The sequence below is a fragment of the Anas acuta genome, chromosome 7 (assembly GCF_963932015.1).
Source record: "Anas acuta chromosome 7, bAnaAcu1.1, whole genome shotgun sequence".
Taxonomy (NCBI): Eukaryota; Metazoa; Chordata; class Aves; order Anseriformes; family Anatidae; genus Anas; species Anas acuta.
This window is the reverse complement of record NC_088985.1, coordinates 5,809,929-5,832,167: the sequence shown is the minus strand read 5'-3', so window position 1 is coordinate 5,832,167 and position 22,239 is coordinate 5,809,929. Positions and strand designations below refer to the sequence as shown.

The 22,239-nt window shown below is 36.2% G+C and overlaps 1 protein-coding gene across 24 annotated transcripts in view; it reads right to left on the bottom strand.

The window, feature by feature from the left end:
• CTNNA3 (catenin alpha 3) overlaps positions 1-22,239 on the bottom strand; it is a 477,233-nt gene that overhangs the window by 150,754 nt on the left and 304,240 nt on the right. For 18 of the 24 annotated variants that reach the window (XR_011098146.1, XM_068687731.1, XM_068687736.1 and 15 more), the window contains one exon: positions 114-270. The exons of 1 other annotated variant lie outside the window; for it this stretch is intronic. Coding sequence is in view for 21 of the 23 variants with exons in the window: in XM_068687731.1 (XP_068543832.1) it covers positions 114-270 (157 nt within the window). In the remaining 2 variants the exon portion in view is untranslated. 5 more of the 24 variants (XM_068687750.1, XM_068687751.1, XR_011098147.1 and 2 more) reach the window with 5 other exon arrangements.

Below are 22,239 nucleotides of genomic sequence, written 5' to 3'. Positions count from 1 at the left end.
CACAAAACCTTACAAGATCTAATCTTCTATTTGTTGCCTGTTGGAAACTTTACATAGGAGAGTTACTTTTCAAAGTACATAAAAGAACAATCAGATTCTGAAAATTAATGTACCTGATACAGCCAGAAAATCATCAATACTTGTTATATCATCCACAGCTTCAGTAAGAACATGGATGTGATTCTCCCATGTACTCCTATACATCTCCATGTTGTTTTTCACAACTTGACTTTTTGGTCTGGCAGAAAGAGCTAAAGCAGCATTAATAACCTGTAGCAAAACATACAAACAAACAAAACAACAACTAAATATTGTCTTCTGAAACAATTTTTTATTCATAACTTACTGCTGCAGAGGAGCAGTAAGATTTTCTAAACAGAAGAATTGTTTAGCTTTTCTGTTCACAACAGGAATATCAGCCAGATGTTGCTTAAACCAATTTCCTTTTTATCTTCATGAAGTGAGAAGAAGTGTGATTCTAAGTGAACTGAGTAACAAGAATTTCAATGTTTTATTTTTAGTTAGACAATTCATGCTATTCCAGTTTGCAATATACAAGGACAATGAAGTTTTTACTTACGTAAGGGACATACTTATAGGTGCCACATATAATTACTTCAGTTTCAAACTTATAATTCTTAACAGCAGATATTATGGAATCTATTATGGCATTATCTTCACTGAAAGAGGTATCAGCCTTTACCATGTAAAAGCAGCTGATTTTGCAAGGACAACAGCTGCCTAATCGATGTCAAGGACATAACACATCCAAAATGTTTATGAACACAGCAGACTGGTGTTTCTGTATCAGTTAGGCCTAGAAATAGTAACTATGCTCACATGCAGAGGACAGACTCCATCTCTCCTAACAGAGACTAATATAATATAGAAATATTAGATCATTAAGTGATTAATTCTTTAGATATCACTTCAATATGTTAATTAGCTAGAGGGCTTTTTCTAACATGGCTTTTTATTGATGTTACATCCATAAACATTACATACATCAAACTATAGTGTTTCCTTAGCAAAGGAAGAGTTTAAACCACCATATAAAGCAAAAAAATATGAAGAATCAAAAAGAGATACCACACTAATCCCCAGTGCCAATACTATACATTCAAGAAACAGCTTTAGTATCATGCCACTGTAATAGAGTCACTACAGAAGAATAAGAACTAGGAAATTCCTCATCTTAAATACAACTGATGCTTCTTTATGCTATCATCAATCTTCTTGACCCTGCTCTGGATCATAAACTAAATAAACATTTTATTGGAGTGGTATTTTTACGTATCACATGAACTTGACCAACCTGGTGAAATTTAAGTAATTACAAGCTTACTAATAAAATTAATGCTGTCATAATGAAGAAACAGAGAGAGACAGGCTTTCACAATAAAACTGCTGGGATTAAGTCTTTTACTAAAAATTCTGGAAAGGAAGAATAGACTTCTTGTTACTTTAAAAGGTAGCTGGAAAAGGAGAAAGGCATGTAATTACAATGAAGAAGAGATTTCTTCAGCAAATGCATATGTGGTCAAAAATACAAGGCCAAACAAGCATCCTACTCTCCAGCAGGAAAATAAAATTCACTATAGGAAAATTGTAAATTTAGAATTGGAACCAATTGGGCAGGCAGCAGCGAAAAAAGTATCTGCATGTACACTTCATCAGTCAATATAACCAAGTCCACCAAGACAACTAGTCACAAAAAATAAAATACTGTCAGAGAAATCATCAGTTGGAAAAGTATAAACAGAAGCAATTGTTGAAAAATCACGATGCAAGTGTTTTGCTCCACATTTCAAGTACTGATTTTTTAAGGGCAAAACCCTACCCATTTAGGGACACTGTATTTCTAGAAGGAAGTCTCTCCCATTCAAGACAACACCAATATCATCATCGTAGATCTAAATAAATAAATAAATAAATAAATAATAAAATTAAAAAATAGTCTAGTAAAAGAGAGAGACTGAAGACAAAGAGCCAGTGTAAAAATTAAAGGAATAGACTACTCCACGTGCATCATGAAAATCAAATTGCAGGAAGGGTAAAATAAAAATAAAATAAAATAAAATAAAATAAAATAAAATAAAATAAAATAAAATAAAATAAAATAAAATAAAATAAAATAAAATAAAATAAAATAAAATAGCGACAAAACACATACAAAAACTCACCACCACAGCAAAACCCAAACCAACCATACAGTAATTCCATTTTTACCTGGCAAAAAGCTCTCCATTTACCTTCAATTCTCTAACACATAAAAACCATTATTTGTTTTGGACTAAAGTATCAAGTACGCTAATTGCTGAACTAAAGAAGACTAATATTAATGTAATCTGTTGCATAAAATAGCACCAACATACAACATTCTATCAACATACTGAAATTATTTACTATTTGTTTTCATAAAGCCGTAACATAATATCATAAAGATGTTATTTGATTATAAATAGTAAAAAAATATATTTAAACACTGTTTCATTTAAACATTGTTTAATTGTCTTCTAAACGCAATGACGATCCCCTCCACTTAGAATTACTACCAATTAGTGGTGAAGTACACAGAAGAATCTTCTTAATTTGATAAAAAGGTATGCAAATTCATGCTCAAAACTACGAAGGAAATAAAGCTGTATTTGTCATCCTCTCCATTTTGCAGACTGATACCTATATTACTTAGACTTTTAGCATCTTTGACAATGAATTTTGCCTTCATATAAACACCAAAACACCGTGTAGGTAGCTTAAAGAACATGCTACGTTGTTACCCATGGATTAAAAATTTTAGGAAAGAACCAAAGTGTCAAGTTAATTCTGATTAAATGCAGAAAGTATATGCTATAAGAGAAAATTGTTCAACAGTTGAGCAATTAGCATCTGAAATTCCTGGGTCTCATCAGTCTTCTTTCTAAAGCTGCAAACCCTGTTTCAAAAATCTGATAAAAAACAACACACACTAAAATACGTACCTCAGACATTATGCAATACTCCTAAAAAGAATCAAAAGCACCTCAAAATCCACAATTACCAGCTATAGTTTCAGTTGTTTACCTATGAAACAACGGAAGAAAAAATACAGCTCACAAGTCATACCATACACATTAAGTCTAAAAGCTCATTAAAAAAGTCTAATTTCATACAATCTCCTTAAAACAAAGCCACTGCCTTTTAAAATTATAGATATGACAAGCAGCTGACAAAGCACTTCTCTAGCCAGGTCCAACTAAGGACTTAGAACTAACTACTCTTTCTCCAACAATAACATGGATTATGCTAAATATATACTTCTTCCCCTACTTTTCAGACATCTCTTCAATAAAGCCCCTTCACCACATATTATACAACCATATTTTATCCATATTCCAGATCTGCAAAACCTGCAGCAACAGCATTTAACAACTGTGTCATCTGGCAGCAGATTTGCCTTGATGACATGATTCCTTGCTCGATGACATGATTCCACCCCTAAAAGTAGGCACATCATTTATGTCTCATGTGAAAAATACAATCCAATTCCCCATTGAACTATATTATTTTCATGTAATTGTCTGGAAATACATTGTGTTAAAATATTGAATGTGTAGAAGGTAACATGTATTTAAGTTTGTAAATGAATTTCTCTACTCCAATAAAATGCAGTGAAGAAACACAGTAAATTCCAGGGAAATGAGAAGCTCTCCCAAAATGAATGCAGAGCTCAGTTTGGAGCACTGCTAAAATCATGCATCATTTTATTTCTAACGTTTGAAAAATAACAATAGCACAGCAATGCTGACACAGTTGAAAAGGTTGATCATTTATACCTCATCAGAATGCATACATTTCAAGTGAGTCACCGGGGACCTAGAAAGGCCTATTCAAAGACACCAGCAAAGGTGCCTATCTCCTAGGCATAGGCAACCTACCATAATAACACCTCTCCGCTCACATTCCCACATGCACTATTCATTTGCAGCATCACTTCTTTGGAAATGTAAGGTGTCTCCCTGCAGACATTTATTTATGCTTTGATAGCCAATTGCTTCTGGCTTCTGACGTACATGTAAGTCAACAAACTACTCTGCTCAAACAGCTGAAGGCTTCAGTCTCCATTAACATACATTGCTTCTACTGAAAGCTCTGCAAGCACAGACTTTTTTATTTTTTCAAATAGCTAAAGCTGAGAATTTAAGAGGTTATTAGGGTTCATTTTTATAAAGATAAGTGTTCATCATTTTCCTCTGTTATATTACTACCTTTGGCAGTAAAAATGCACTTTGAGTAAATGCTTCAAAGCAGGCGGTAGCACATTATGCTAAAGTTAGCCTCAACTGACAGAGTTTGACCAGAACTTCAAATCACTTCCTTTATTAAAATAAATGCTTAAAATGCAAAAGATGCAACCATACCAAGTTTTTTAACTGCTTCAGCTCACCTTATGTTATGTTGTTACCACACCTCTCAGCACCTGTGCTGATGGAGTCTGCTACTTATGGTTTCTGTTCAATTAAAGGTGCTTCAGCAACACAATAAAAAGGAAATTATTTGCTACAATGACATTATTTCTAATCTGTAAGGAACTGTAGACTGTGGCTATCACAAGTGACTTAGTAATAAAAAATCCTACATATACACAAAGGAATAGACAAACTTGAGTAGGAAAGGGCCAGCACTCTCCCTTTATTTTATCTCCTCTATCAGTAGACAGAGCTTTCAGTTCCTAATGGCTCTTCTCCTCAGAGCAGAACAGAGGCCTAAAGCCTTCTTCTCAATGCCTGATTTTAATTCCCAGACATGAAAATCAGGAAGGAAAATGAGGGGGAAAACACAGTGACTCAAGACTGCTACTCAGAGCCTGTTTTTAAAACATGTAATACTTGAGGAATACCATTTCTGTGACAGTAGACATCACATCCTGCAGCTCCTCATATAATCTCCTGTAGAACAAAAGCAACCCTAACAAGCTTCAGCTCAATGCCCAAGCCACTTCAGTTGAGAAACTATGTTGCCTGTAACATTCTTTCTGTATGAAAGACAGAAACAGAAAGTTCAGTAAAATAACAACTTACTTTCATACTTTTTTAAAAAGGAATTTTTAACGGTTTAACCATTTTAGGAATTGCTAATAGTAAGAATTAGTAGAAAACTCAGTTTCCTTTGTCTTTCAGTCAAGACTCATTGTTTGCTGTTTCAAAGGTACAAGCCATTAAAAAGCATTTACCCTCAGGAAATTCATCCTACTCTAAGCAGTGTTTTCCCTAGCCAGAACACAACATGTCATGAGAAAAAGAAGAAGCTGAGTAAAAATTCAGAAAAAGAATATATTAAAATCAAGCATCATTCTTAATATACATGTATATGGTGCCTGTAACTATTCTAAAATTATACACAGAAAACACACAATGTAAAAACAGGATAGTGTCAGCAAACAAATAAATGGAGTATGAAAAAGCAGAGAAAGAAGAGCAGAACAAAAGAACAAAGCCAACATGCACAGTATATTTCAGGTTTTCATCTGCCATCTAGAAAGGGAATATATAGTTCAAATTGCACTTGCATCCTAGAAAAGGCCAGAAAAAAACTTTGCAAAAGTCATGTAATATATCCATATATATTCATACATTTGCAATGGGAACGTTACCTTTGCCATTTTGGCCAGCCTATTAATAAGAAACCTATCTGTCATAAATTTGTTACAGGAAGGGCTGGGATAACAAGGACTAGTAACTATACTGGTACCATGTATAAACTGTAGTATAAAAATGAGATAGGACAATTTTCAAATAGCTGCTCGGTGTGAGAAATAAAACAAAAATCTCTGTCACCACGAACAGGACAGGAAGCAATGGACATGAGGGAGAAGTTTTATTGTTTAAATACAACACCTAACCGAAAGGACAGTTTTATGCACAAACCCAAACCGTCTGGGTAGACTGCAAACTCTCCATCACCCAATGTTTTTAAGATGAGGGTAGCTAAACCTCATCAGGAATACTTTAACCCTCTAGTCCATGGAAGAGTTGATCTTGTACTGGTCGAAGAAAGAGAATGTAGACTATGCTATCTTTACATGTTCCTTAAAGGCTTATTTTCCTTAAGCTTAGTGAAATATTTCCAGTTCCGAGGAACAATTTTCAGTTTCTGATAGACCTCAAAGTCATCATTTTGGCCATTCCCAAGAACAAAGTGAAGAGAAAACAAGTTTGAACCTCGTAAAGAATACCATGCCAAAGAACAGCCAACATCTGACAGCTCTTCCTGGAAAAACATTGGCATTCAGAGAGACCTATTGAAACTATAACCTCTTTTCTGCTGTCTGCAGGTAACCTGTCAAAACAGTCCAAGTTATTAGTCTCTACCTTCCACATACTGAGTACAAACAGATTTTAGAAACTAAATTCCCTAAAGATCCTGTTAAATGACACTTGTCCTTCACAAGCAGCTCTTACCATTACAGCAGAAAGGGACCAGCTCTTTCTGTGAAAAAAAAATGGGACTGATGACCTGTGGGATGTATCACCACATCTGATAGGAATATCTTCAAGAGAAGAACCAGGGGGACAGTAGGATAAGAAGCAAAGAGGTCACATTGAGGTTAGATAAGGCCATAAAAAAGAATGATATCAACACCCAAAGCAGATCTGGAGCAGTATAAAATAGAAAAGATCACCACAGGGTTCAAAGCAAACTAGTAAAATAAGGAAGGAGGTGTACCTCTGGGACAAGGGACAGGCTTAGCTTTTAGCCAATAAGTACTCCAAGTACTAGCTGCACAATCTTGAAAATGAATAGAAGAATTCAGACACTAAGTGAGCACTTGAAAATTAACGGATACTTAAGATTTTGTACTCAGTGCCACTTCTGCAATAAATATTAAATCCTCCATACAGGGTTTTCTGACTCTAGCAAACTCTTCAGGTAGAACTGACACACACTTTTCTCGTGAAGAAACAAACCAAATGATACCAAACATTTCTAATTTTTGCCAAAGGAAAGCAAACTTCCTTCTGCTCTTATGCAGTAAGCTCAAACAAGGTTTTAGTTCTCCACAGCTTCTCCAATAAAAATAAATAAATAAATATATTAAAAAAAAAAAAAACTCAGATCATCTCGGTAGACAATTTAATTAAAAAACACTTGAAACCTAATACCTAATATCACTTAATCACTGCATCTTCACAGCCTAGTCTTCTAGTCCAAAAACTCTTAGTGGCTTCCTCAACTGTACAAATTGCTCCACAATCTTCACCATCCCTGTGAAAGTTATCTTTTCAGCATCACAAAAACTTAGTCGAGAGCTCATTTCTCTCCTTATAGGCAAGCTCTTTGCTCCCTTCTCTAGTTTCTCACTCCAGGCTTATATCACAGATCCCTGCCTTTAGTACCTCAGCTGCCTGCTGTCCCAGTCTGCAGATGCTTTCAGGGAGAATGCAATCCCAATTTGGCCTGTAATGTATATGTCACAGCAATCCAAAGGTTGTCTTACTATCTCTTGTTCAGCCTCTCTTACAAAAACATGCAATACAAAATATATATACCATAACAAAATTAACCCTTCTGTCTTTATCACATGCAGTCAACTTCATAGCAGACTCATGAAAATAATACCTAACAAGCACTTGGAGATCTGTACTAAATAAAAAAAATAGCAAGAAAATTACTATTTCTCACTTCAAAAAAGGCTTTTAATAATATCTTGTGAATTGAACATAGTGCCACATATTGAAAAATAAGAAAGGCTGAAAAAATGTTCTGCTAAATGTGTATAGCAGCAGAACGCAAGATATAAAATAAAGAGTGAATATGAAGGTAAAAAATAATACATACAGAATAGGAAGGAAAAAAGATATGACGTAAGATAATAAAGACTATCTAGAAGTTACTCATTACTGAGCACGCTGCATTCTCGAAACTGTTCAACTGAGTTTTCTAATTTAATATTTATAGAATCATAGAACAGCATGGGTTGAAAAGAACTTTAAAGATCATCTAGTTTCAACCCCCCTGCTCCGGGCAGGGTTGCCAACCACTAGAGCAGGCTGCCCCAAGCCACATCCAGCCTGGATATATCTATAGATAGCCCTTATGTTGAAAACATGAAAACCAGGACTTAGCACAGTTATCTTCTACCCATAACTACATTATCCATTTATGCAAATAAATGATCTTGAACTTATGAGAATGATATGTATTGCTAGAAAAAAAAAAAAAAAAAAAAAAACAGACTTTAAAATAATGCCAGGTTTTTATAAACTGTTCTCATTCTTGACACACAATTCTTTGTGGTGTCAGATTGCCAAGAACTGAAAGCAGCACACAAAGCATTTAAGGTTTCATTTACCCCTCAAGTGAGTTACATACCAAAATAAAATCAGAAAATAACCTGTATTAAACTACAATGCTCACTGAAAGTTATGTTCAGAATAGAGAGCTGCACTTGATACAAAGTAATGCTGTTTAACCCAGAGCTGACTCAATCTTCTGAAGATGTTTGGGTTTCTGGAGTTTGATTCTGATGCACAACTTTCTGGATATTTTAGTTCAGTGAATTAAAAAACAAGATTAACTATTGTCCAACATATTTTATTTATAATGTCTAACTAAAGTCCTTAAATTTAAGCATTTATTAAGTACCATTATTATTTTCCCCCCATTAAAATAGCTTTAGATTTGCTTTCTGCAACAGTTAAAGCTCACACCTACCTCCTTTCAAAACAATTGAGGAAAATAACTGCTTTTAACACTAGGAAAACATTAACTTCTGCCAGAATTTTAATATGCAATTAGACACACATATTTTAGTGGTAACTCCAATGTATGTGATCAGAGGGAAATCCAACAAGTGTTAACATAAATAGATCTCATTCCCAGTCTAATCGAGGTGGCCAAGAATGCTGAAGAGAACCCATCATATTTTCTTGATATCCCATTTGTTCTTCACTTACTCACTTCAATATACGCAGGCACTGCTCCTAGAAAAGATTTCTCTGTAAAATGGAATAGTCCCTTTTCCGGGCCTGTGCAAAATATGCTCTGGTGTCTTCTAGAAATGAATTTCTCTTTACTCTCCTCAAAACAAAAAAAATTAGAAGGGAGAAAAAGCAACAAAAAAAAAAAAGTTACTGATTTCTATTAGAAGTCTGCAGCAGCTAGACAGACTACATGAAAAGTACTCGTTTTTGTATCTTTACCCACTTCTTTACTCAGGTAACACAGCAAGAGCAGATCTGTCCTGCCTTTATTGCTCTGCTCTCAGAACTGACTGCTCGACCACACTGTGACAGCTGGACACCTACAGCTTTCAGAAAGATTCTAATTCAGGTGCTCTCCCCACTGCTTGTGTGGAACATGAGCAGGAATCCTTGGGGAGCTAGGCTTTGCAGCACACAGACTTCTGCACAATTGGCAAATATTAGTACTGCTTTCTTCTGTGCACCTCAACAACTGATCTACAACATGTGCTAGCAATAAAGCATTGAGAACAATAGCTGTACAACTGTATTAGTGTCTGCTGCCCAAAGAGTCCCAGAAATGAGATACAAAGATGGAACAAAGCTCAAGCAAGTACTAGTACCCATTTAAACAGACTCTGCATTTGTTAAGCCAAAGCCACTGATAAATCTGGTCACGTGATGGATGCTCCATAGCTGCATTTAAGTAGTAATTTCATTGTTCTTTATTTGGATATCAGTATCAAAGGTAAAGTAACTTTCAGCGGTGTAGGACTTTTGTATATTACAACAGCTCCTCCAACACTCTCTTAAAGTTAACACATTTGTCTAAGTTGGGACTTTACTGTGTTCATTCCCTCTCATGCTTGATCTTGTCAGTTAGGAGCTCAGTATTTCACCTCAGTAATTCTTAGGTCACATTGACCCCGTTTCCATTCATCACAGTAACTAAATAATTTTGATTACAAAATGGGTCCATCAAGACTCAGATACTGCACAAGTAATTTCTAATTTTTTTCTGTTCAAGCTTGAAATGATAAGCTATCTGAAAGTCAAACCCTGTTTCTGGTTGGATACAATCAAACATTTTTCTTCCTATTTGTTTTTGTTTCAGTTGATTTACCAGGGGACTGACAGCCAAAAATAAAGTGATGTGACTATATAAAAAGCTGTTTCAGTACCATAAAAACCGTAAAATTTTTATCCTGAAAAACATAAAAAAACAGGTAAACTGCTTGGGAGAACAACCAAAACTCTTATAGAATGTAGTCAACTTTATTAAATAGGTGAATTGAGAAATCCAGATAGACTCCAGATATGTCTGGAAATAAAGCCCTGAAACTTTCACTAAAAGTAAAAATTACAGCACAGGCAGGCATCTTCAGTTAACAATACAGAGCTTGCTCTGACACTGAGATTGATGGACTCTAAAGCTACACAGAATCCTCACATCATCTAGTCCAACCACCTAACACAAACCGCAGAGATTAACTAAGGTTTCCACCCAGTAAGTGCACAGTTCCAGGTTCAATCAGTTAACATTCTACAGGAAGGCAGCTATTCCTAAATTAACTATTTCAGGTTACTGCATCCTTTACAGTTTCCAAAGTAATTTGCGCTCAATATCCAGTTACAAGAAGACTTAATCCCACTTTGATTAAATGAAGCTTTCACAACATGTGACAATACCTATATTCCATAAGACAATTAAGACCAATACTTGTAATTTTATTTATTTATTTATTTATTTTAAACAGGTAAGGAAAATCCTCCCATAATCATGACAGAGCAGATTTTTTGTCTGGGAATCATCTAAAAGTAACAGATCACTGGACTAAGTGAGGCTGCTAAAACCTGGTGAAATCCAGGCATGTTATTAGCTTTCTTGATTCCATCTGGAACTGCCCCAAAGGCCCTGATTCACTTAATTAGGAGCAACTACCAAGAAATGCTCCATTGTATAAACCTGTGAATAGGCTCCAAATCTGTAGCCATCGGAGTCTTTGTAAGACAATTCCAATATGATTGAAAAAGGGGGCATTCATCATTCTGGTGTTGCGTTGTAGAGGTCGATCCACCTCAAACCTAACAGGCACAAGAACTCATCCAAACAGTGCAATGCAACGCTCTTCTTTAAGATCAGCCTCATGTTCTTTTCTGAATCATATTCTTTGCACTTTTTTACTTGATTTTAGAATAACCCAACTTGACAAGAATCTTTATCCATTTTGATGAAGAAATAATATAATGTATATTTTAAAAAAACAAACAACTTTTAAATACCCGAACAATACTAGTATTTTGATTTTCAGAATAAAATGTAATTAGAACTTCAAAAACCACAAAGAAGCCACAAAATACTGAGTATAAAAAAACAAATCAGAAACACGTATAATTTAGACAATGGGATAATTTCAATATGGTGTAAGAAACAGACAAGTGATCACACAAATAAAGGGAATTTTTTTAAATTCTCTTTTCCTGTAGAATGAAAATTAAAAATAAAAAAGCGCATGCTTCACCAGGACTCTCTTCTTTTTAGCTAAAGCTCAAAAGCTTTAGCCCATTTCTTAGGCTCCATGCAGTTCAGCCTTTCTACCTAACTCTAATTATCATTTATGGCATAAATCAAACATTATCTGAAATTACCTCAAGTAACAATTAAAAGAGAACACATCTGAAAGTCGTTGCTTCACCACTGCTTCTTGACCTAAACTGGGGTAGTCACTTGTTGCTGGCCAATTACAGAAAGCCTCCCTCTTTCTTATTTTAGCATCTTTAGGTTGTTCTAATGTCATTATCACCTACCATTACTTTGTCACGTGTCCCAGACATGGCACTTCTGTGCTCTAAATCCCACAGCTCAGGTAAACATTACCAGAAAATTGTTATTCCTCCTGCTCTACTGCTTAGGCCTATTGCCAGGAGTTGAACTAACAGTTTTCAAGTATCTCCCTGCACAAGTTAGCTGAGGACAGCATTTATTCTCATTACTTGTACTGCAGTACATACATATGTCCTCATCCAGCACAGGATAAAGCATATTCTCTAAAAGAGTACTCTCTTAAATACTCTCTAAACACTTCATTAAATCAAAGCCAGTCTCAATAAATTAAAGGAACAATAACAGATTACCCAAGTGAAAGGAAGCTCGAGGATAGAGCAAGGTGATAACAATCATAAGACAATCCTACATACCTCCTAAAAACTAACTTCTAAACAGCTGATTACTATATAAAAACACAGATAACTTAAACTGAGATTTAAGGCATGCACAGGATAGAGAAGATCTTTCAGCAAGCTACCCCTGGGCATAATGAGTTACCATGAAAAAACCTGGACAAGTGTTCATTAGGGTAGCCTCAGAGTATGGGACAGTTACTCCTGTATTTTAGAAAGAAAAAAATGGAAGCTAACAGACATCTAATCCTACTACACAATGAGAACAAGCAATATTCAGAGAGATTGGCCAGTAAGTTGAGGTCAAGTCATCCAGCTAAAGGCAAGGCAAAAGAAGACAACAGAACAATAGAAAGTGCATAGGATTGCAGTAACATTCCCAAAATATCCCATCAATTTAACTTAAAATAGGAGCAAGGGAAAAGGTCTGAAATGACAGGCATTACAGCAGAAGAAAAAAAAAAAAAACAATTCTCAGAAAAAAAATACCAGGATATTGCAAATACTGATAAAAAAATATTAGTCTTTAGTGAAATGAAGAGAAGGTCTTTATTGCTTGTGTGGATTTTTGTTGTTGTTGGTTGGTTGCTTGTTTGTTTCTTATCTTTTTTTGCAGTTGAGTAGGGGGAGCAAACCAAGCTTTACATTCATTTGCAGCTCCAGCATCTCATAGCTTCTGACAAAATTAAGTAAGTGGGCAGATCCATCAACTTGACAGAGTAAGAGCTGAGCCAAATTCAATCTAATACTTCTCAACTATGCTATAGAAATTTACCTCCAAGAAAAAAAAAAAAAGTAATTCTGCCCTAGTGTATGCTAGTACAGTGAAATGTAAAGAGCTGAAGTTAACTTACACCAAGATCACATGGTTTAGAACCCAGCCAAATGAGTAACACATAGCTTTGTTTGAGAATAAATGTTCTCAATTTTGCTTATCCTGAAGCTTAGTAATACCTTAAATGTCCATATGTAATTTCAACCTAAGTGTAAGCATGGGTGGGAAGAGATACTGTATATAAGCCCCCTTCTAAATATATCTAAGTTTTCAGACATCAGTTTCATTTATTCCACTGTTGTCGACATCGGCAGACAGCCTTTCTATCGCCCATACATTTTTAAGCTATTGGTAATCCATACTATCCTGCCTATACAGAAAGTCGTTACAAAGATGAACACAAGTATAATACATCTGATGTACTAACAAACTCAACTTGATAGCCATTATTCTACTGTCCTTAAAAATTACCCCAAGAACTAACTGTCCTTTCTGTATGTAATAGATTCTCCAATTACATGCAACATCTCAAAGGCAGCCACTATATTAAAAACAAGAACTTCAGAACTGTGTTTCTTAAAGTCTTTTCTATATAAAACCTCAATTCACACTTTACAAAAATTTTAGACTGCAGTCCCCATAAAAATGGCGTTCTGACAGTGAAATTACCTTCCTGGTTGTTTTGCATGCCATCCCTCCTTTTCTTTTCCCCACGGGCCATGCTTTGCCACCTTTACCCCTGTTAAGCAGTAAACAAGACAAGACCATTTTACACGGACTAACACTTAGAACAGACTAGCATCAGGAGCACAAATTCAAAGCAAAGAAAACTTTGCTTTTCAATCCTAACTATCATATGATTGACTACTTCATCCTCATCTTTAGAAGGATGACGTTTCATGGTTGGGGTGTTCATCTCTAAAGGTGTGGATAACTACACAGAAAAGTTAAGGACTATCTATACAACAGTATAAATGCATAAACGTTTTCGCACCAAGGTCAATCAAGCACAGGAACAGTGGGCCCATAGAGTTTGTAAAGCCTCTGTTCTTCAAGATTTTTGAGATGTGACTGGACAAATTTTTGAGAAAGCCAGTTTGTATTCACTGGTGAACTTGCTTTGCGTAGAAGGCTGGGCTGAAGATATCCTTAAGGTCCCTTCCAATTTGAATGTTAAAAAGTAATTATATAGTATTCTACTTATGATGAAGATTGACTATTTCTGCAGCAAGAGCCACTCACTTCTCAGGGATACACTCTAGGAAAAGTAACAGAAGTATAAGGAGATTATACCCAACACATACTGCAGCAACATCATGAAAAAGTATTTCCCAAAACAAGTTTTACTAACAAAACTAAAAAAAGCTAGCAGTTTGCTAGCTTTTTCTTTCACCAGAACCTTGTGCAGAATTTTGTCAAGCTCTTCCTAGTATTTATTTCAACACAGTGAGGGAGAATGAATATCCAGACATCCACAACTCTGTAAGAATGTCTCAATATCTACCACTAACCCAAAACCTAAAGAAATATCTAAACACAAAAAATCACTACAATGATTTAAAAACAAAGCAAAAAAAAAGCTTAAGAATACGGAATTATTGATTTCACATCTGCCATAAAAAGCCATTAAAATAACAAAATTTGAAAAGTTCCTAAAACTTTAAAAGCTGAGTATCCTGTATATATAATATTTAATCACAAAATGTATTTCAGTCAACATTACATAAAATTGAGATCATGTTGATAATGCATTAAGAATTACTTATGTGTAATTATTAATAAAATCTACTCTATTTTTTGAGTGAATTTTAGAAGTGCTATCTACCTCCAATGAAACTAAAAGAAAATGGGAAGTTGGAGATCTTTTAAGCATTAGATCAAAAATTCACAGATCACTGACAAAGTGAGACTGTACTTCCACATGAAACTTCCCTCAGCTTCTGTAAACAGGGCAAGTCCCATTCACAGCATACTACTCTCTCACTGTATCCTGAAAAACTTAAATAGTCTCAATAGCATTATCAAGTACCAACAGTTAGGAGGAGGTAGGTGCACAGATGGTATGACAGGATATCAACCATGAGATTTTTCATTATATTCGGAAAAGATTAAGACACCTGTTCTTTGAGGTATATATTAAAAAAAAATCCAGTAAAAAATAATGATGTAATAATAAAAAAAAAAAACATACAGCAATCTCCACAGTACTAAATGTGTGAGTTCAAATATCTAGGATAAACAACATTTTAGAAGTTTCATTTTCAAGCTCTGTTTTGGTTAAACTAACATTTAATTAACTGTTCCTTCCTCCTTTCAGATTATTTGAAGCAGAATTGAAGCAGAAGAAACGATAGCATTGGAGGCATTTGTTTTGGTAGGGACAAAGTTGACTGAGTTGTAGAGGTTACATAAAGATTAACTTCTGATAGTATTAGTTACCTTTAATTAAGCTCTGAGAAAAGGTCACAGAACAAATTTTGTATGTATTAACGCACTGTTCAAATTTAGCAAAGGTCTTCTTGGTACTAGCTGGGCAGATTTAATTTCTACATGGTTATTACAAGCTACTGGCCAGGAGGCTTGTGAATGAATTACTAACACACATATAAAGAATTCCCTCACGAACAAACAGAACTGTGGGGCGAGGGGGAAGTCACAATACTATGAACAATATTAATCCAATACTCCAGGGTAGAAATGAAATAGATTCCTGCGTATATCTATCTCCTGACATCTGAAAAGTGGTTGACAGTGATACGAAGAAGCATGTTTTCATTACACTAGGATAAATGTTCATGTACCTTTTAAAAACAATTTGTGCAACTTAACTCGTAAGCGTTAACTCCCAGCATCACCTAGTACTTCTGGGAGGTGTGGGGCGATCATGAGGAAGGAGGGGAAAAAAACACACACACACAAAACAAAAAAAAAAAAAGAAAAACATCCTCTAAAGCTTCCCTAACCCCATACCCAACTATGTCAGGTTGATACAGGTCCCACATGCGTCTTCCTGAATGCATATGTAAACCTTCCACAGCAAAGACAGTGAACGTTATCTTTAACACTTCAGGGATTGAACAGAGACCCTAACAAGACACTGAGACAATAAATAAAAAGTAATATTAAAGTACTCTCATTATTTCAGTTTAAAATGATGCAGCAGTACAAAAAAATTGAAAATGAGGGTAAGTATTCAGTATTCACATTTGGGTGCATAGTTTCTCTGTTTTTTAGACTGCCTTTTCTTAGTTTGTGTAGCAGATTGTCAAATTGTCACATATACTTGGAGTTTGTCATTCCAGTACTGTAGCTCATAAAAAGCCTCTTGCAAATCATGTTAACTCCCTTCTTTTTTAATGACTTTTTAACATTTTGGTTTCCAGGAAGAAATGATTAGAACACAAGAAGGGTAGTTATCTGCTGCCTTCAAGTTGATGCTCTTCTTTTACAGGAAACATTTAAAACCACATTTTAAAAACTTGGAAGCTCATCAGAAATGTGAATTGGCCAACTCTGTAAAATTTACCTTACCACATGTCTCCAGGCCAGACACTTCCTTGGGAGATGTTCTAGAATTCTCCAGTTCAGTGAAGTCTACCCCGATAGAGGTAGAAGATGGGTACATAGAAAAGAAAAATAACATTTTCCTGACCCTTTTTTCGCTTTGCAAGATTGTACAGAAGTCACTAGAAAATGCCAAAAGCTTATTCCTTAGCTGCAACCTTATGGGGGTCTTATACACATGCCAGAAGGTAAACAGTATAGCCCCACCCTATGCATGCTACAGATATACTGAACTTGCCTTCACCTCATTCACTTCCTATTTCTACCCCTATGTTAAATTGCAGTACTAACAGATGTGAGAAACTTTAAAAAGAATTAGTAGTAATAATAATGATAATGAAAACCACCAAAAAAGCCACCAAGCATAATGGTTTTGTAGGTTTCCTCACAGGCAGCTGCTGCTGTCTGAACCTTGCCAAACACCAACATCCCCACTGCTGCATGAGACCTGGTGCTTGCCAGACTTGGTGCATGCATCTTTTTCCTGCCATCTACATCACCAGCTGCCTCCAGGGTGCTGAAGCACCCATGAGGATCCCCATCAGACATCCAACAGTCCAGCCAAAACGCATCCCAGAACTGGGGAAGCAGCTGATCGCAACATTAAGCCCAATGCCATGAAACAATGTCAGATGAAACCACACACGAACCGTGTGATTTCAGCTTCTTGCTTCAACAAGAGGAAAATGTTCCCATCTGTGCTATTTATATATTACTTCATGCAATAGCTATTCATATTCTCAGCTCTTCACTGCTGTCCTCCCCTCTCTTCCAAAAACCATGCAAGAATAAAGCTGTTAACAGAAGTATTGTTGTCATGTACTACTATGAACTTTCCTAGTGTATGACCACCCTCCTCCACAGACTCAGTAGTTCTTTATGACAAGTCTCCAACAAGGATGTTTTACTGCCTTTCTTTCCTTCCTTAGCATTCTGCTGCAGAACTGTCAGAAACAAAATGTGGCACCTCAGGAAAAATTATCGCGAGAAATGAAGAAGTTGAAGAAAGAAAAGAAGTACCTTTCCAGGAAGAAGGCTTTCAAAGTTTTAAAGGCACAAGGAAAAATACATCTTTTACAGAACATTCATAGACTTTTCGCAGAGTATGCATCTACAACAAATGCCTTCCAACAATTTTAAAAACTCCATTGTTCTTCTGTCTTTCCAATACTTGCAGTAATCTCAGGTGGGGCAAGCAGAAAAGAGGATAAAACACAACAACTTCTGCTAAGGAAGATGAGGCCATTCAGCACGTATAGTTGGTACTTTCTCAATATTATGAACTGAGAATTTGCTGAGGATTCTATTCTTACACGACAGATGCTGGAAGATGAGAACTAAGAAAACCTCAAGGCATTGCATAGTTAATTATTCTCTCTCTAAGTACTATCATAAAATAGCCAAGCAGTCACAATGAACATGAGACTTCCAGGGAAAAGTAGGAGTCATAGTTTACTTTTTATTTCCCTTCAAAGTGATTATTGGAAAAGTTAAAGCCAAAACAAACATCCCGCTAATTCTATTTGCATTAGAGCATTAAGCACTACATTTTGCTGGCCCACAGCATTAGGATTCTATAGTATCCCAACCAATTAAAAACGCCACAAGCTTTTTACAACAACAGACTTCAATCTCACAAACAGAAAAAGGTAACAACTATTAATGCCAAGAAATGATGCAAGGGGAAATGAGAAAGGTTTTCCTATTTTCTCATTTTCAGTCCTTGTCAGATGGTCAGACTGGAAAATTCTAGAGCATGGCTGTTCTTGTACATGTTCCTTTTCAGCAGCTTGCCGCAGGCTGCACAGCAGATCACTGTTCTAATGGTATAAATGATCATCCATGCGAAACAGGATCATGTATTATGATACTTGAGGACTGGAGTAAAAACAACTTCTACACAACGTCTCGTAGTAGCTGGTGACAGGTATTTTGTGATACTGGTAACAAACACCGAAATTCTAAAACCAAAGGTGTTTCATTATCAGCTCAACCCAGCACTAGTCTGTAATGCCACTGAAGGCAGTGGCCCTCTCCTTGTTTAGACTTCTTTTTCTCATTCTTTCGCTTGAGCAAGTACGGAGTGCTCATACATCCATACTGCAAACCATATCAGACAACTGACTTGAATGAAAACTAAACTCCTTGCTTGCTTCTGAAGTTAATTCTCAGTGGCATCAGTTTCCTGATACATATGGCTGAATACTTTCAATTGCTGCTTCAGTCACAAGGAAAGGAGGCAGAAATCACAGCTTGAGAGTAGGAAGAGAGACCGAATCTCTAGCAGCACTGATGATGTATGACAGATTAAACTGCTTGTGGAACAAAGGTGTAAGAAAAGGAATTAAATATAGGAACATTCAAGCAGACTATGATAGCTATTAAGGTTAATGAGAATTTCTTCATTAACTTCAGCATCATTGTGCATGAACTTTGATAACATGGTAAAAAGCTACAAGCAAAATGCATTGCTTCACCAAAACATCTTTGCTTTGGTTTTAGAAATATTATTAAGGCATGATATGTACTTTTAATTAATCTCTCAATTCAAAGACTGCAGAAGGTATTTAAAAAGATGTCTGATACTGTTAGAGATACTAACATCTGTTTTATCTCTTTGAAAGCAGATGGTAGAGAACTCACTGATTTACCATGTTCCCCCCCATTACTTCTGCCCTTGCACAAGACTGCTCTATGTGTAGAAAATGGCATTAAGACAGATAAAAGGAGATGCCACACAGCCTGTTCCACCAAGACAATGAAACAACTGTGGTTATTAAAGTGATGTTGTAGAACTATTTTTATGGCACTAATAAAAAGCTTCTTCAGTGTATGCTTCCACCATTTTATGTACCAAAACAAAGAACAAAATGGATGATTGATTTCCCCTAAAGAAAAAGCAAACCTATAGGAAACGTAGATTGTTAGTTTCAAAAATCCATAGCATCATAATATAAGTAAACTTCAGTATCTGAAAAATCTAATACATCTGAAGTATACTGCCTGCTTGTTAGCTAAAAGTCTCATTTTTTGTGAGGAAAAATTTTCAGCTTTGTTGCATAAGTAAATACTTTCCAAATAATAATAGAGAAGCAAATCGTATCTGGATCAGCTCAGAAGAGCTAAACAATTTAAGTGTAAATCAAAACACAGCTCAAAGGACAATACCTAATTCCCCTGTTGGTTTCTATAACGGAAAAAAACACTGATTAGATGTTTGATTTTGAGAAAATATAGAACATTCACATTTAAAGCTTGTGCAAAATATATAGGAATCACAAACAAGTTATGATTACACAACAGGTTTAGGGTTGTCTGGCTGAGAGACAGGAAAGAATCACTACACAACAGTGCTGAAATTACTAAAATTCAAAGAGAAGAGGGCTGCAAGGACTGCTTTCTCATGGAGAGTCTTCCCATTTTTTACATTCTCCTTACTGCAGATGCATGTGCCAGTAAAGAAACAGTTCTGTAATCTCCCAATACTGCATACAGTAAGTTCCGGGCAGTCGAGATAATGCTGAAAAACATATATTATGCTGGGACAAGCCAAACAAATAAAAACTGTTGAAGACAATGCTCCCAGATCTGTATTTGAATGGCTAGGAAATCTAAGATGTATAAATATGTTCCACAGATCAGCTCTACACCTTGCTTACCCTGACAGAACAGAAAGGTTCAGTTGGAAGGAAAATTCAGAGAACATCTAGTCCAACTTGCCTCAGCACTTCAAGGCTAACGAAAGGTTAAAGCATTTTCTAAAGGGCATTGTCCAAGTGCCTCTTGAGCATTGAGAATCAAGAGGCATCAACCACCTCACTAGGAAATCTGTGCCATCACTGTCACAGTGAAGAGATTTCCCCTCAAATCCAATCTGACGCACAGACACATACCCCTCAGCACAGCTTTGTGCCATTCTCACACATCCTGCCGCCCATGACCAGGGAGCAGAAACCAGCACCCCCCTCTGCATTTCCCCTCCTCAGGAAGCAGCAGAGAGCAACGAAGTCACCTCTCAGCCTCCTTTTCTCCAGGCTAGACAACCCAAGCATCCTCAGCCTCTCCTCATAGGACATGCCTTCCAGCCCTTTTACCAACTTTGTTGCCCTCCTCTGGATGCTTTCAAGGACCTGTTGTACATTGTGGAGCGAATAACTGTACAGAATATCCAAGGTGAGGCTGCAACAATGCTAAATATAGCAGGAGAATCCCCTCTTTTGACCAGCTGGCTATATTATGTTTAATGCACCCCAAAACACGTTTTACCCTCTTGGCTATGAGGGCATGCTACTGGCTCATGCTGAGCCTGCTACTGACCAGCACTCCCAAATCACTCTCCACAGGACTGTTCTCCAGCCACTTGTCTCCCAGACTGTACCTGTGCCCAACATTACTCCATCCCAAGTGCAGAATCTGGCATCTTGCTTTGTTGAACTTCATGCCATCACCGACTGTACAGTGTTCCAATCTACCTCAATCCCTTTGCAACCTTTCTCAACCCTTCAGGGAGATGACAGCACCTTCCAGTTCAGTATTACCAGCAAAATTGCTGAGGATGCATTCAACTCCTCCATCCAGATCATTTACGTTTAAAAGAACTGACTATACAATGGAGCCCTGGGGAACATCACTAGTGACTTGCCACCACCTAGATGTAGAGCCACTCACTACAACCCTTTGAGCATTAACATCAAGCCAGTTCATCACCCAGCACACTATGTACCTGTTCATCTCACAGTTGGACCGTTTGTCCAGAAGGATACTGTGAGGCACAGAATCAAAGGCCCTATATAAAGCTAGAAAGACTACATCCACTGCCTTCCCTTCATCTGATAAACAAGTGATGTTATCATAGCCCGAAGTCCTAAGACAGGACTTTACCTTCAAGAACCCATGTTGACTATGCCTCATAATAGCTGTATCTAAATGCCTTTTCAATAGCACCCACACACAATAGTTCCCCATGTTACTTGAACTTTCACAGTAATTTATTCACAAATTCACACAGCCAAAAACACAGCTTCTATCTTCAGTGGTATTTTAATAGCCACATACAGAACTATGTTAAAAATAACTAACAGCATATGAAGTTTGAAACAGCAAGGAAAGACAGCACCAAGAATTCAAGCTGTGTCAGAATTGTGTTAAGTGTTATGCTCTTTTGATTAGTGTGTATATATATAATATATACATATATATAAAGTATTGTAGGAGGGGAAAGAAAAGCAAATATAAAAATAAACACAAACTGCACCAACAAACCCTATATGATATACACTTTAAATGTCAGAGATCAGTATTATGGTAGCACACGTCAAAACATAGCATACTTGAACATCGTCTGTTCCAGAGCACAACCAGCAGGCTTGCATAAGAGCTGTAGCTTTGTTTTCAGAGATGACTATCATTAAGACTTTGGAATCTTGCCATGTCTAAAATCCATTTTTGAACTCTGCCATTTTATTAAGAATTTACGAAGAGTAGAATTTGCTTTGTGACTTTACTTCAATGTATTGTGTTAAATAGCATTATCCAAACAATTACTTAAAAGACAGTGGGCACCTGCCAAGAAATAAGCATTTTGATTTGGACTGTGAAAAGGATGAAATTTTACATTGAAAACTGCACTCAAATAGGATTCTTATCAGATGCTTTTGTGTACATTAATTAATCTTGGCTAATCTATCTTGATTCTTTCTGTGGGAATGGGGAGGGTCCTCACTTAAAGAGTAGCAGTTCTGTGCTTATTGAATTTTTCCACTGAATTTCATATAGAAA